Source organism: Manis pentadactyla, chromosome 4, assembly GCF_030020395.1.
Source record: "Manis pentadactyla isolate mManPen7 chromosome 4, mManPen7.hap1, whole genome shotgun sequence".
Classification (NCBI taxonomy): domain Eukaryota; kingdom Metazoa; phylum Chordata; class Mammalia; order Pholidota; family Manidae; genus Manis; species Manis pentadactyla.
In genome coordinates, this window is record NC_080022.1 from 135,669,432 (window position 1) to 135,685,084 (window position 15,653).

At 48.9% G+C, this 15,653-nt stretch overlaps 1 protein-coding gene and 1 long non-coding RNA gene across 3 annotated transcripts in view; both read right to left on the reverse strand.

The window, feature by feature from the left end:
• Window positions 1-2,698: 2,698 nt before the first annotated feature.
• ATP1B2 (ATPase Na+/K+ transporting subunit beta 2) lies at window positions 2,699-8,912 on the reverse strand. 2 transcript variants are annotated; one of them, XM_036896094.2, is made up of 7 exons: window positions 8,207-8,912; window positions 6,300-6,428; window positions 5,874-5,978; window positions 5,564-5,769; window positions 5,300-5,356; window positions 4,422-4,520; window positions 2,699-4,316 (listed from the first exon to the last, which is right to left on the reverse strand). In XM_036896094.2, exons 1-7 carry the CDS (start codon window positions 8,316-8,318, stop codon window positions 4,152-4,154), a joined length of 873 nt encoding a protein of 290 aa, XP_036751989.1. In that variant the 5' UTR covers window positions 8,319-8,912; the 3' UTR covers window positions 2,699-4,151. The 2 variants fall into 2 exon arrangements, with proteins under 2 accessions (XP_036751989.1, XP_036751991.1); XM_036896096.2 differs by lacking the exon at window positions 8,207-8,912 and adding an exon at window positions 7,576-7,718.
• Window positions 8,913-11,829: 2,917 nt separating this feature from the next.
• LOC130683449 (uncharacterized) overlaps window positions 11,830-15,653 on the reverse strand; it is a 29,635-nt gene continuing 25,811 nt past the window's right edge. The window contains exon 3 of the long non-coding RNA XR_008997176.1: window positions 11,830-13,730. This is a non-coding gene — a long non-coding RNA (uncharacterized LOC130683449). The remainder of the gene's footprint in view (window positions 13,731-15,653) is intronic.

Genomic DNA, 15,653 nt, shown 5'->3' on the forward strand with positions numbered 1-15,653 from the left:
CCTACACCACTGAGATTTGGAATTAAAAAACATCTACTTGATTTCAGGAACAGAGGGTCCCCAGATCTGTGAGACCCAGCAAAAGCTGGACTCTGAGGACAATGTATACACATACATGTTTTCATTATTAAAAAAAAACCTGGCATGCATCATAAAAATTAAAAACAAATTATGGAAAGAAAGCAAACTTGGTTAAAAGGTTAAATCCAGGAGCAGGGAATTTTTTAGTAAGTACATTTAAAAAAACTCAAGAGCTTGACGAAAAAAGAAAGCAAGGACCAGATGGTCCAATGTTACTATTCTGGGCCATAGGAAAAGAATGACATCGCCCATTCATGTAAAATTACTGTGGATCATTAATATTAAGACATGATAAAAATACCAAAAAACCAGGAGCCAAATTGATAAAGAAATGCAAAAATTCTCAAAAATAGTTAATGAACCAAAAGAATATTAACACTATAAGCAAGTAGGGTTTATTCCAGAAGCACAAAGTTGGTTTAATAGAGAATCTATCAACATAATTCATAACATTAACAAATTAAGGAAGAAAAATATGATCATATCAACATGCTCAAAGGAATTTGATTAAATTCCAACAGGCATTCCTTTACAAAAAAATTAAACCAGGAATGTAGTGCCAGTATTATAATCCTAATTAATGGTTAAACACTGAGGCAATTTCAATTAAAATGAAGAACTAAAGAACTATATAAGGATGCCTGCTAACATGGTCTTAGAGCATTCAAAAGGATTCCCCACAAAAAAATTGGTGAAAATGTCTGCTTTTTTGATCATACAACTACCTAAAAACTCAGAGACCATAATAGAGATCTGAAGGAATTAAAAGAATAAGGTAGACAGTAGAGAAATATTTTTTATCTTCTTGTAGAAAGTACAGAAAAGAATGGAAAAAATCCATTCAAAATAAAACAATACAATATTAAGGAGTAATAATAAAATAAGCCCCAAGAAAATTAAGAGTTGCACACATAAAAAAATAATGGTCCAAGACAAAATTTATAGTTCCTTATTTAAGGACATAAACCAAGCTTCAAACAAAAAGAAAGTATGTTCTTAGGTGGGAAAACATCCTACAAAAATCAATTCTCCTAAAATAAAGATATATAATGCAATCCCAGTTAGAATCCCAAGTTCTTGATGGTTTTGTTCTTGTAAGTTGGATACATTAATAGATTTGTAGAGAAGACTACGGTCTCAAGAAAAGCCAATAGTTGTTTTAAAAAAAATAGGGTGAACCTACTTGCCTTGGTAGATATTAGAAAACAACACTATCAAAATCAGATCACTATAACTCAGTGTATGAAATAGTACACAAGCCAGGGGCAGCAAGTAGTGAGTCCAGAAGTGATCATAGCATACAGGAAATGTCATTAGATGGCCAAAGCTGGCATTTTAATGTAATGGGAATAAGTGATGTGTTCTTAAAAAGATTAAGCTGACACACCTGACGAAATAAAACTGGATTCCTACTTTACACCACAAACGAAAAGTAAACCAGATGAATTAAAATGAAGGTAAAAATATGAAACTAAAATCCTGCCCCCCCCAAAAAATTCCAGAAAATATGAGAACTAAGTATGTTTGAAAGCCCAACAGTTTAACAGTAAAAGAAACCAAACTTGGCAGAAGAGTCAACTGGGGTAATTTTTGCCATGTAGAAAACAGTTTATTTATCTACAGCTGTCAAGGAGCTCTAATAAATTAAAGAATGACCCAGAGAAAAATATCATGCAGCCACTTTTAAAAAGTGTTAGAGAACCTACGAAGTGTAGTAGACTTGAGAAATTTATCGAGTGAAAAAGATGCACAGAAGTGTGTATAACATCCAATTTTGAGGTCCATGACCAAAACCCAGTGAATCCATGTGTGTGTGTACTTATGCCTTAATGATAAAATTGTGTATGTGTGTGTGTGTATATATATATATATATATATATATGCATATGTAGTAAAGCTATTTTTCAAGGCAAATACTAAGGCCAATTCACTCCAACAAAAGTAAGCCCCAAGAAAATTAAAATTAGCTCTAAACCCATCACCATATCACAATAAACATTGTTATGTAGATCTATACATTTTTTTTTCTATGCTTGTGTGTACTTTTATCCAAAACTAAGATCATACTGTTCATATTTTGAGACGTTTCTCCAGTCGGTTTTTCTCACATCTCTGTAGGCATTTGCTGATGCTATCCTCTCTCCCCCAACCATCCATTCCTCAAGCCTCTCAGAAACCTTCCCTTCAAAGCCCACAACACAGTAGATGACCACTCTAAATGTTGTCTTTTCTCCCTTTCCTGGAAGTACATTTAGGTCTACCTTGTATGAGTTTCTCATGGGCTCCTCACCTCTCCGGTTAAGCTGGGGAGATCCTTGGGGGCAGGAACTCTGCCTCTTTCATAAGTGTGTCCTCACAGTGCCTAGAATGCACAGAGGCACTTTATAAGTTAAGCTACACAACAGTTAAGAGGCTTCCTGCGTCTCTTTGCACTGTGTGATCTCGAGATGGTATAGGCGAAGGGGGAATCTAGGAGGTAGATAGATGCTTGAACACAGGACGGAAAAGGTCAGAGCCAGGGAGTGGCTCCCAAGGCCTGGGTAACCCCTGAATCACCCCAATCCACCTTCCCGGGACTCTTCCAAATGCTCAGAAAGGAACAACCTGCACGCAGGGCTTCGTGTATGATATATATTTATATATATACTTGCTCTGATTTTATTGTACTTTATCCTCTTTTTACAGTAGATCTGACACAGGCATTAAATAACTGTAGAGAGACCACAGGGGTGAGGGGAGTGCAGGAAAACATGGGGACCCAAAGGGAAGAGAATCGGATCCAGGGAGAGAGAAAGGGGAGGGCCTGTCTGTGGGTAGGGCGTTGGGGATGCAGCATCAGAAGGAAAAGGGAAATTAGGTGAGGACGTGAAGGGAACTGAACGGCATTTTAAAGAGTTAAAACACCTTTATAACCAAGAACACAGGAGGCCCCTCGGTTAACGTCCTGTGGTCACTATGCAGTGCTTCATCAAGGCGAAGGGGTCTGAAGGAGCTGGAGCCAAGAAATTCAGAGCCTACACTGAGGCGATATTTGCCACTTTCCAGCTGACATGCAGAGGAGAGTTAAGTCAGGAGTTAGTGATTAGTTGGTAACTTGGCTAACAGAAGCCAGAGGCCGGTGGGGTCAGTGCTGGGCCCTAGGGAAGAAGGTGGAATAATCCATAGCCAGCTGATGTTTCCCAGGTGGCCACAGGGGACCAGGCCAAATGGCTGCCCCTCCCCTGGGCTCCTGGGAAGTGGAACTTGGATATTCTGGGAGAGAACAGGGCGGGGGAAGGGAGCCATTGGCAAAAACAAAGTGGATATTCAGCCTAGGTCAACCCCACCCCTCTGAGGAGGGCCTCCTGGGGTGATTCAGAACAGAAAGAGAATTTTCAAGAAGAACCAAGTGGGGCTTCTCTTCTAGACCCTCATTCCCAGTTCATGCAGTCACCATAGGGTTAGAAGCTGAATATGCCAGAAAATAGGGAAAAGGCCACAGACCCACCTTGTCCTCGAGTACAAAGGGCTGCCTTTCAGAGGGGAGAATGGGGATGAAGAGGAGGTGGGGAAAGACCTGCCAGAGGCGCCAGATAAGTCAAAATCCACAAAGACAGCAACTGTGTAGACGAGGCAAAAAGTGTGGGAGATAAAGTGTGGGAGATAAAGACACTGGTGTCTGGAAGCTAAGGGGCAAAATGACACGTGTACGTGTGTGTGTGGAGGTGGGCAGGCGGGCTTTTTCTATAGCTCTTAGGATAGGAGGGACAGAGAGGTGGGTAGCTGTGGGGACACTCCCCCACAGCTACACCAAAACCAGAATGGCTCCTAACTCTTGTGTGACCATCTTCAGATCCCATCTCCCTGACTGACTGATCTTGGGTCAAGAGATGGTGGAAAATGTATGAAGGCAGGGAATCGCAATGGACATCAGGCTGGGTTCCGAAGTAAAGGAAAAGGGTGTGAGGCTCAGACAAGTCATAGCTCTGTTATAAAAAATACCTTTGGGGTGGATGAGGGAGGGATCAGGCAGGGTCAGGGACATTCCAGAAGCATCCATAGGAAAGAGGTGGGGGCAGGAGGAAGGGGCCTCAGGTTTTGTTGATGCGGAGTTTGAAGGCCACACGGCCAGCGAACTTGTCTCGCTCATCGTCTGTGGCGATGTTGGCAGCATTGATGCGGCATTCCACGTTCACCTCCACGTTGGGGGTCACATTCAGGAACTTCACGGCCACCAGGGGCTGCGTGTAGTTCACCTAGGCCAGAGGAAGAGTGAGGGTCCAGGCCCTTGGCGCCTTGGCCTCCTCCCCAAGGACCCATCCCCTCAAGGAGCATCATCCCTGGCCTCCCATGGGACTTACGTGGAACTTTTTGCCATAGTAGGGGAAGTACATGAGGTCGATGCTGCCATTAGCAGGGAACATGACAAAGCTGCCCAGATTCTCAACATCTTCATCTCGCTGTAGGGATGCAGGAGGTTGGAGAAGAGCATGTCAGGGGTGGCAGGAGCCCTGAAGCTTGCCAGACTTCTCTTTGTTCCTTCACCCCAAATCACTGTCTCAAATGGGTTTCCCTTGAGCCGTGGGTCTGTGTGTGTGTATGCATGTGTGCAGAAGGAGTCCTGTCTGTGTCATCAGACTAGGAAGTCCCAAAGGGCACTAAAGATACTACAGCCTCCTGCTGGGCTCCCACCCCAAGTTCTTACCCCATCTGCAGGAATCGGTTTCTGGAGCAGAGCCAAGACAGAAAGACAGAACAGATAAATGAGTAAGGAAGGGTTCAGTAGGAAGCCAGGAGGGCGGGTGAGTGAAGAGGGGCAGGAAGTTTCTAGAAAGGACAGAGGTGGGGACAGCAGTGTTCCAAGGACAACTCAGTGGTGGCAGATGGTACTAACAGATCAGCAGCTACCAGACACCTAAAAAGAACTGAGGAGTTCAGAAGGAGAGCAGAAGACCTGGTTATCTGGGAACAGAGCAGAAGGTGGAAGGGCTAGGGAGAGAAGCCAGAGGCCAAGGCATGGGTGGAGTCAAGGAGGCAGGCGTCTATCCACACAAGAGCAGGGTCCTACATTCTAGAGAGAAGCAAGAGGAGTGGGGGCCCCCTTGGAGCCCACTCTTACCCCCTTGTCCCTATAGTTATGGGGCCTCTGGGAGCCAAGAAGTTAGAAAGAGGTGAGTGAATTATGTTGAAACCATGAAGGACAATTAGGTGGGCCAGTGGCAAGGCCCCGCAAACTCACCTTCCCCACACAGGTAACATTCATGCTCTGATTTGCTCCTGCATAAAAGTTGATGACCTGGAGTGAGGGGAGAGAAGTGAGGGTTAGGGAAAGAAGTTGTCAAAGACACAGTATCCGGCCTTCCACCCGTGGGACCATCTCTGTTCTCTCAGTCCCTCAACCAGCCCAAAACTCTCTCATGCCCATTAGCCCCAGTGAGGGCAGGAAGCAACTGCCAGCAGATGGTGGCCCAAGCGCCATCCTCCGTTTTCCCTTGACAAGTACCCGGTTCATCTTGATGAAGACACAGGGCTGCCCAGTGCTGTAACCATAGTGGGTCGGGTCCCCGATGCCAGAGCAGTCGCCCAGCTGGGTCCTGTTAAACTGGCAGGCACGTTTCGGGTAGTTGAGGACTCCATTATCTGGCTGTTCATAATAGCGCCCAGGGCGGCAGGCATCATTCTTTTGAGCTTGGATGGAATCATTGTAAGCTAAGGAGGTGAGAGAGAGAGTCAAGGGCCTGATGATCCACTTCCAGGGTCCCCAGTCCCCTGCGCGAGGTCCTGCACAGCCGCATCACTAGTCCCACACTCACGCTCCAAAAACTTATTGAGCTTCTGAACATGTTGGTCCCAGCTTTCAGTGTCACTGACGTTGACGATGACATCAAGGTTCTCAGTCTTGGGGCGAATCATCAAGCCTAGAGCCAACAAAGGCAGAAGTGGGGAGTATATAGAAGATGAAGGGTCACATACAGAGGGCAGAAGGTGGACACGGAAACAGCAGGGTGAGGGGCAGTGTGAAGATCTGAGATGTCATCCTGTGAACATGTGCCCCTCCCCAGATCCCATAGGTCTCCGCTGTGGGAGATGGGAAGGAAGGCAGACTTCCCCACACAGGGTGACTGGTTCATCAGAACCAAACCTCTAAGAACTGTGAGTTCTTCTTAGCCTGTGAGTTCCATTGGAGGCTCATGGACACAAGACAAGTTAGCGTGGCTGGTGGGGGCCTCATCACTCACCCGGTGTAGCCAGCCGGTCCTGGTACTTGGGGGTATGGTCAGAGACAGTCTGCAGCATCACCCACATGGTGAGGGTGAACATAGCCGTAAGGAAGCCATAGAAGATGAGGTAGAAGAGGAGGATAAAGGCTAGAGAGGAGGAAACAGGGTTGGCAGGTTCGAGTCCCCCATGACAACCTCACCTCCCTCCACCTCCCTCTCCCACGCAGAGGTTCTGCACTGGGACGGACTGCAGAGCCTTGGGGACATCTTCGAGCCTTCCCCAGGGAGCAAAATGAGACAATCTGGAATCGGGCAGTGTGTCTGGCTTCAGTCCCAACTCCCAGCCCCTTCCTGGTGAAGTCCAACTCTGTGGAGGCCACAAGAGACCTAAACTGTTGTTGCTGGGCAACCCCAAGTATAGGCTCCAGTTATTTTGCCTCAGATTACATTCCCAACCTCTCAACCATTCATGGCCCTGAAAAGACACATCTGTTGCCACTATATTGGTGCCCATGCTTAAAGCTGTCCAGCACGATGACTTTTTGAGTTGGCACTGGCCACCACTCACAACCAAACTCTCATCCTTCCCCTCAGAGCGTGGACCGTTACACTAAAATAGTGAGATCTGCTCTCCCCTGGTGCCCCACAGAAGCCAAACGTTGAACACAGCTCCTACCTAGCTACAAAATCAGACACAGCTGTCCAGAAGCTCAACAGCCACCCCACCCCAAACTAAACACACAGCACCCAGGGCAGAGGCAGGGAGTAAAGGCAGAATCTCCCCACAGCTTTCCTGGCAGAGAGCAGGTCCTTAGTAGATATGACACGTCACTCCACTGCTCCTCAGCCTAATGTAAGGGCCTGCCGTTTCCACCAGCCACCACCCCAGGCCTTCACCTCAGAAGACACTTCTTCTATGAAGCCTCCTCAGATTCTCCCATGCAATCATGGACATCCCCCAGTTCCAGGGATAGGCCTTCGAGTTCCCTGAGGGCAAGGGACTGCACGGACCCACCTCAAGGGTGGGCTGACAGGGGCAGTGTTCAGTCAGCGTGCATGAACTGTAAATTGTGTCCTCTATGGGTCTTCTATGCTTTGACTTCCCAGCTTGACAATCCCTTTTGGAGAATGCCACCACTCCTCACCTGCACCCATGCCCAGTATAGACAGACCCTCAATCAGACACAACTCTCTCCACACCCACTCCCGGAGTCCCGCCACGGTACAGGTGGGTCAAGTCCCAAGCCGCCCCAACCCCACAGGCACACTCTGCCCGATGATGTACGCAGCTCACCACTAGTGACCACTCCTTCCTCCGCTTGCGACATCTGAGCCAAACATCCAGCCTTGAAAACCACCTCACAGTGCCACCCCTCTCCAACAGCCCCCACCCACAAAGCCGCCGCAGAAAGCTCCACGCTGGGCAGTGGGATACAGACTACTTCCGCTGTGAAGAACCCACCCCCACTCCCCCACCTCTCCAAGACCCGCCCCCTCCTGAATGTTCCCAGGGTGCAGGGGATGGGCATGAGCTAAAAATAGACGGGCTTGGCTAACTAGTGAGAGCCGGAGGGGGGAAGGGGCGCTCTTCTGAGGAAGGGGAGTACGGCCGTGTGCGTCGAACCTGCCCGGAGGGAGCGCGAGCGCCGCGGTGCTGACAGGCACGCAGAGCCCGCGACCCCCCGCGCGAGGGGCTCCGCGGGGGGGCGGGATGGCGGCAGTGACCTACTTTCTCCGCCTCCGCAGCGGCCGGCCAGGAAGATTAGACCGGCGATTCGGCCCCCTCCCCGCCTGGAGCCTGGCAGGGGGGCCGGACGCCAGGGACCCGGGAAGGCAACTGGAGCTGAGCCGGCGAGACCTCGTGCCCCTGGGGCGTCGCCCCGCGGATTTCCACCCGCCCCTCGCGCGCGACCAGCCCCGCGTACCCCAGCTGGTCCCGGTGCGGCCCATGAACTGGTGCGTCCTCGGGTTCCACACGAACTCCTTCCACTCCTCAACCACCTGCCCGCAGCTCTTCTTCTCTTTCTGTATGACCATCTTGGCGGCGGGAGGCGAGTCTCGCGCAGTGTGGGGGGCTGCGGAGAAGCTGGGGTGCGGCGCACTGAAGCCCCCCTAGCACCGGAAGCAAAGGCAGCGGGGGCGATAGAGACCCTCCTCAGATATGCAGCTGCTGCAGATTCCGGGGCGCACGGCCACGCGCTACGGGGTCCTGGCAGAGCAGCGTAGGATGCACTGATCCTAGGCCCCACCGACCGCAATGAAAAGGGGGATTTCAGAGCAGAGGAGGATGAAAAGGGGAAGGGGTGCTAATGCAGTCTCACCCTCCAGATCTCCTAACGAAAATGGATGCACAAATAGACGGCTGCAAAACCCAAGCGAAATGCAGAAAAAAACGGGGTGCAAGGAGGCAGGAAGAAGTGGGGGAGGGGGCCGCCCCTAAAACCGAGATGCAGAGAGGCTGTGGAGAGGGGCCAGGTGACCGCTCAAGGCTCTTCCACCAAATGGAGACCGCCACTCCGCTGGTGGCTCGGTCGCGGGGGTGGGGCAGGGACGCGCAGTTGGGGGACAGCCGGAGATCTGGGGTGGGTTCCCGAAGCAGCGGCTCCGCTCCTCAGCAGTGCGGAGCCGGCGGTCTCCGCGCGCAGTCTTTATACTCGGCGGCTCTGGGGGTGCCCGCCCCCTTCCCACCCCCAGAAGCCCCGCCTCCTCGCCTCTGGCCCGAGCGACCTCATACATATGCAAATATGGAGAAAGTGATTGGGCCCGCCCCCCTGCCACCTCCTCTGGACCAGAAGGTCTCTTCTTCTCTTCCCTACCCCCACCCGACACTGGACTGGATCAGGGTCGGTGGAGGGACCTGAGGGCGGGTCCGGGCGGAGTAGAGGGAAAGATAAGATCGGAGAGGTACAGACACGCCGGAGGGAAGCCGATTTATGCTGAGACGGGAGCCCCAAGACAGGGAGTTGGAAAGAGACTAAGATCCAGGAGACAGGGCCGAATGTGAGAGCAATAAAGAAAGAGCCAGAAACCAAGAAAAACAGAAGAGACCAGCGGGAGTGCTAGACCAGGAGGGACAGAACCTAGACCAGGACACATAGAGACAGGCATAGGCCACCACAAGGGGAAAATATACCTGTGAGAGCTGCTACCACCGCCCCCAACACCTCCTTCTCCAGGTCCCATAGTCCCTTCTTCCCGACACCTGCTTCTCTCCAAACCCAGACTTCCGGGGCTTCCCTCCACATCTCTCAGTGAAGCCCTCCCAACACCACCATGTTCCCAGCCCCCAGCATTACCGAGACCTGAGCGCTCCTCCCAACCCCATGTGTGAGCCCCCTCCCCCATCTTCATCAGCAAACATTTATTGAACACCTACTACAGACCTTGTGCAATGGGGGAGGGAGGGTATAAGAGCCTCTAAAGACCTTGTGTTAAGAGTCACTACCTATCTCATTTCATCTCTCTTCAGAGCTTTTCACTTATCCTTGGAGACGTTTTTCTTCTCCTTTCAACTCTCACCTGAAATCAGCAGCTCTAGTCCTTAAAAATTCCTGTTTTGTCACTTTCTCCCTCGAACTCTCTCCCTGTAGATCAAAGCCAGCTTCATGGACTTGGAATCTGCTCAGTTGAACAAGGTCTGTGCTCAGAATGGCCTTGTTCTTGGTTTAGTGCTCTGCTACCACCATCTTGGTTCTTAATAATTTTATCTTTGAGCTTGTGCTTTGCAAGTGAAGTCCAAAGGGACAAGAGAGCATGCATGTGAAAGGAGGGATATGTATGCATAACATGGCATTCGTGGTGTTCCATGAGCACAGAACTCCGGTGCACCTACCATTCGTGGGAATTCGATGAGACTCCAAGTGACTACAAGGTGTGTTATGTCTATACCTGAATAAGGGGGAGTGCAGACAGCTAGGAGGCCATTGTTTTCATTTGAAGCAGAACTTGCTTTGAACACAGAAAGAAGGCAATGGCCTTGTAGGAGACACGGATGACTGAGGTGTCCTATTATATTCTTTCTCCATCTTGTTACTTCCCTGATTTAGCCAACCACTTCTGTTGGCAATGATCACAGAGAGGGAAAAGGAAAGCTAAGGTAATCCATAATTCCTTTTTTTTCAGTCCTTCTGTACTTGTCAGAAAGCTGAAGGTGATGTTAATTTTTCTTTAGAACAATATTAAAAAACACCATGCAAAGTTGAGAAAACAGTGATGGAAGAAAGAAAAACATTTTATGTTTTAGTACCTTGAATGGCCCTTGTTGCCTGGTTTTTTGAACAAGGGATCCCACATTTTTATTTTGAACTGCACCCTGCAAATTATGCAACTGGCCTGGCTTCAGTCCTCCCTACAGCAGACTGTAGATAAAATGTTCTCAAACTATAGTTTTAATTAGGACATTTCTCAGCTCAAAGGTCTTCAATGGCTTCCTGTTACCTTGCAGGATGGAGTCCTGATTGTTCAGTTTAACTTTCAGGGTACTCTACAATCTACGCCCGGCCTGTGTCCCCAACCTCCTTTCTCACTAGGACCCAACCAGTCCTTGCTGGAGCTGAGCCAGCCACTCCTGGGACAGGCTGTGCTTACTCCTGACTTCACACCTTTGTCCATTTCATTCCCTCATCCTGGAAGACTGCCCACCCTCAGAGTCCAGCCCCAATTCCCATTTATTCATTCAATGTGTATCTAATAACATTTGCTTAGAGCCAGGCGCAGTTCTGGTCCCTGTGCTCCCGGGGCTCCAATTCCAGTAAACAATAAAAACAAGCAAATGAAATAATATGAATAATATGTATATTACAATGCAGAAAAAAATAAAATAGGGTGATAGGCCAGAAAGTATCTGGATAGTCAGGGATGGCCTTACTGAGGTGACTTTTAAAGTGAGGCCTAAATGACCCATGGAGGGCCATGAGGAGACGTAGCAGAGCCTCTCAGGAGAAGGGAAGTGCAAGTGCAAAGACTGGGCTTCAATGAAGGAGGGTAAGATTGATACAGCAAGGGATCTGAGAGGCGGGCAGGGGCCAAATCACAAAGGTCCTTGTAGGCCAAAGAGAGTAGTTTGGATTTAATACAACCATCACAGAAACAATTCTAGGGTTTTAAGCAGGGGAGTGACATGATTAAATTTAATGAAAAATCACCATGGCTGCTGTGTAGAGAGTGGACCGGTTAGGAGGGCTTTGCAGCATCCAAGCAGGAGATGCAGATGGCTTAGACCACAGTAGCAGGTTTGAAGATTTTGTTTGAAACAAAAGGCTGGGTTCCAGATCTATTCTGAAAGTAGAGTAAAAACTCTTGTGTACTTTCTTTATCTTTTCAACCAGACTGTAAGCATTTTGAGAGTAGGCCTTTGTCTTTGACTTTGTATATATCCTCTATACCCAAGCAATTCACAGAGCTATTGAAGATAATGTCTAGTTGCCGAATTGGGCTTAAATGTGAAAAGGCTCCTCTGCAAGAAACCTCAGGAAAGTAACTTGCCTTTTCCTTCGTCACGCCAGGAGCACTGAAGTGGGCCACCATCAATCTGGAGAGACGAGGCCTGGCTACCTTCAACACACACAGCTTGGCAAACATAGGTCTAGGGGTCGCCCCCAGACTGCTGGTCAAGAAAAGAAAGAACAACTGTCTTCTGTGCACTTGGGGGGTTCTGGAGTAAGGCTGAGATGCCTGTCGCTTCCACCCATGCCTTCTTCTCCTGTAGGTGAGGATCAGCTTGAGGGTAGGGAGGAGGGAGCACACTCTAAATGCAGCATTGGTGTTCACAGGATAATGAGCTAAGGAAATGGTGCGGAGGAAAGGGCCATTACAAACCTCCAACCTCTTTGTGGCATCCAGCCCTCCCCCCAGCATCTCCTGGAAGGAGGATGGGCACAAGAGGCCCCACAGCCCTCTCCATATGCAGGGGTTTGTGCTTTTATCCTCCTCCCTACCAAATCCCAGGGACTCAGCTGTTTGGGTTCCCAGCAAAAGGGGTCTTTGCAGAGATAAGAACAAGGAAAGAGCGCTCCAAAACACAGATATGGAGGGAAGGCATAAAAGGCTTATTATTTAATGGGGTCAGAGTTTCAGTTTTGCAAGATAAAGGGTTCTGGATCAGGAGATGAACAACACTGCAAATTTTAATGCAGCTGAACTGTACAGTGAAAAATGGTCAAGATGGTAATCTTGTGTTATGTGTAATTTACCACATTTTAAGAGAGAGAGAGGGAAAGAAGAGAAAGTCCCAAGAAATAAAAAGTTCCTCTGCTAACTAGATCAAGCCCCAATACTTAACATACATATAAGAGAAGGCCTCTTGCTGTGTGACCCAAAAGTCTCCCAGTCTGCCCTCATTCCTTCTCAGCCTGTCCCTGGTTCAGCCACATCACAAACTCTTCCTCATCTTTTATACGTGGTAGGCTTATGTATTTCAAGATCTATGCACGAGGTTAATGATATCAACAAAAGCAACCTCTCTCATATATTGAGCGCTTTCCATATGGCAAGCACCATGCTAGGCATTTGACCTACAAAATTCATCGAATCATCACAGCCAGCCTATGAGCAGGGTAACTTCCCTATTTTGTAGATGGGGAAACTGAAAGTTCAAGAGGTTTAGTCATTTGTTCAAGTTCACACATCTAATAACTCACATCTTTGATGATCCTTGGAAGAACTTGCCACCAGTTTGTCTGGCACTTTACAGAGATCTCTGCTAAAACGTTCCGCATGTCTATCTCTCTCCTAAGATCCCTGTTCTCCAAGGCCAGGGCCAAGGCTTGACCATCTTTGGAGTCCTGTGGACTACCTAACACAGTACTTGGCATACTGTCAGCAGCCAATAAATATTAGTTGAAAGAAAGAAAAAGAGAGAGAGAGAGAGGGTGTAAGTTCGGGGAGAGGAAATCTCGGGGCAAAATACTTCTAAAAACAGAAATCAGTCAAAGGGAGAAATAAAGTTTAAAACCCATTTATTGCTTACAAACTGCAGTCCAGGGTTGTCTCTCTCCTCTGCTCCAGAAGAAGAAAGCAAGCAAGCCAGCCGCTCCCTTTAAACTCGCAGGTTCAGACACGCCCTCGGTTGCCCAGGTAATTACCCACTGACATGGAGATGAACTCTCCACCCCTGAGGATATGCAAATGTACCAAAACCAGATGAGATAATCTGGAAATGTTAAAATTTTACCCATAGGCCACCCCTCCAGAAATCTCGCTTTACAATCTACTCGTTCCCGCAAATGGTCCCTGGGCAAAAAAACTGGAGATTGTGATCAGACTAATGACATAACAATAGCAACAGCAATAAAATTATGACAATCCTCAAGCCAGACGATTCAGCTAGGTTCAAAGTCTTATGCAGACTAAGTCCACAGCTCGTCCATTCCATAGGCAGGCAGTAGCTGAGGGTTCACAGCAATCATCACGCGGCAGCTGCAGCCAGGGGGCGCATTCAGGCCACAAGGACTGTAGGAGAAAATAACCTTAAGGGTGGTAAGATACATGTTTTAATGATATCAGCAGAGGCAAATCTTGTCCATCAGGTAGGATACAGGCAAGAGAGTGAGTGGTCTTGTGATAACAGTGGCAGGAATGGGATCTCGCCCTGGTCTAGTATACCAGACTTTCACCCCCCTCCCTGTGGGAGTTGCAGATGGGTCAATATATAGGGCTACGGGCGGTACATGCACTGGCCATAAAGATAAAACAAAACTTCCCCACAAGATGCTCTCACCTCCTGGACGTTTTGGGTACACTACAGTGACCTTTAGGGGCCATTCAGCTGTTACTCCAGGAATACACACAAGGCCAGCTTCCAGGCCTTTCCCCCAAGGTGCCAGAAGGGCCAGCCATTGCTGGTCCATGTGTTGAAATGTCCAGGACAAGGTCCATTCAACTGTCTCCAGGGCTTACTGCAGTTGGGGCTGGCAGCAGGATGTTGCTCTGCTGGCCATATCCTGGCTTCAATAGCTCTTCTTTGGTTTGGATGTACAATTGTATAGGAGAGGCAGCAAGGGTGTGAGCACATCCACAGGGCTCAAAGCTCCTTTACGTGGCTTCTCATTCAAGCACTGCAGCACCGTCCATAGGTGAACTGAACTGACCAACCCTGTAGACTACTGGTGTCCAACTTCAGGTCAGATTTCAACAAACTGTTGTACCTCTCTATCATGCCTGCCCCAGTAGTGTTGTATGGTACATGAAATTTCCACTTTATTCCTAATTGCTGCACCCATTCTTGTAACGCATGTCCAGTAAGTGGGTGCCTTAATCGCTCTCAATCACCTGCGGCCGGCCATAGGCTGCAAAGAGACACTCCAGCCCCCTCTTGGTGGTTTGCTGATCTGCATGACGTGCAGGAAAAGCAACCAATAGTCCAGTAACTGTGTCCACACAAGTCATGGCATACCTATATCCTTCTCATATGGGCAGAGGCCCAATATAGTCCATTTGCCACTTGACAAGGGGTATTAACCCCCTTACTATTGTCCCATGTTGCTGTGGGACTCGGTGTAAGTTCCTCTTGGAGCACACAGGGCACTCCTTCTGGGCTCTGCTGACTTCTTCAAAGTTCAATGGCAAGCCCCACCTATGGGCTACAGTGTGCAAATGCAGATGCAGCCATTGGGCCACATCAGAGGCAGGCGTTCCATCTGGCACCTGGGCCAATGTGTCTGCTTCATCATTCACTGGGGATGCCAAAGGAAATGTCCAGTCACATGATATACAGTAACAGTCTTAGTCTGACCAGAGGCCCACAGGTCTTGTCACAACTCTTGCCTCCACAGGGGCTGGTGACCAGCCATCCAGTTGGCATGATACCATGTCAGTAGCCACAGGGTCAAGCCCCAATATACGGCCCAGCCATCAGTACAGACAACTATGGGTGAAGGCTCCTGGGTGATCATGAGCCATACTGCCCTCAACTCAGCCCACTGGCTGCTCTTCCCCTCTCCATCCTCCATCCATATTGTCTCAGTCTTAGGATGGAAAGCCACAGCCCTCCCTTCAGGGGCTGCCCATGACTGGAGCTGTCTGTGTACCAAGCATCTTCAGGTATAGGGGCTTTTCCCTCCTGATAAGGAGTCTCCGCTACCAAGGGCTGAAAAGCAAGTTCTTCCTGCTTTCCGCTAGTATAGGTCACTAGCCCCAGTAAGTGTTGGAATTCTCCACTTAATGGGCTAGTAGAGAGGGTGCTGAGCTGCTGTAAATATGGGCCCCATTTGGCCAGTGTAGGTGTCTGTGCCACGCCACTCTGTGGCCTCTGGGTCCTTTCTCGCACCCACCCCGCGATGGGATAGGTGGTTATTACCTTGGTTGGAGCTGTTCCGGCGATGGGCTCTGTAGCCAGCAAGGCATGGTAAACAGCAGCAGGTTGCTGCTCTATCA

Excerpts from the sequence above, each read along its gene's own strand:
- ATP1B2 (XM_036896094.2), bottom strand. The coding sequence starts at position 8,318 with ATGGTCATACAGAAAGAGAAGAAGAGCTGCGGGCAGGTGGTTGAGGAG. Across the intron at positions 5,357-5,563 it reads TCTTCATCAAGATGAACCGG|GTCATCAACTTTTATGCAGG; the intron begins GTACTTGTCAAG and ends CCCTCACTCCAG. Across the intron at positions 4,317-4,421 it reads ACTATGGCAAAAAGTTCCAC|GTGAACTACACGCAGCCCCT; the intron begins GTAAGTCCCATG and ends CCTCTGGCCTAG.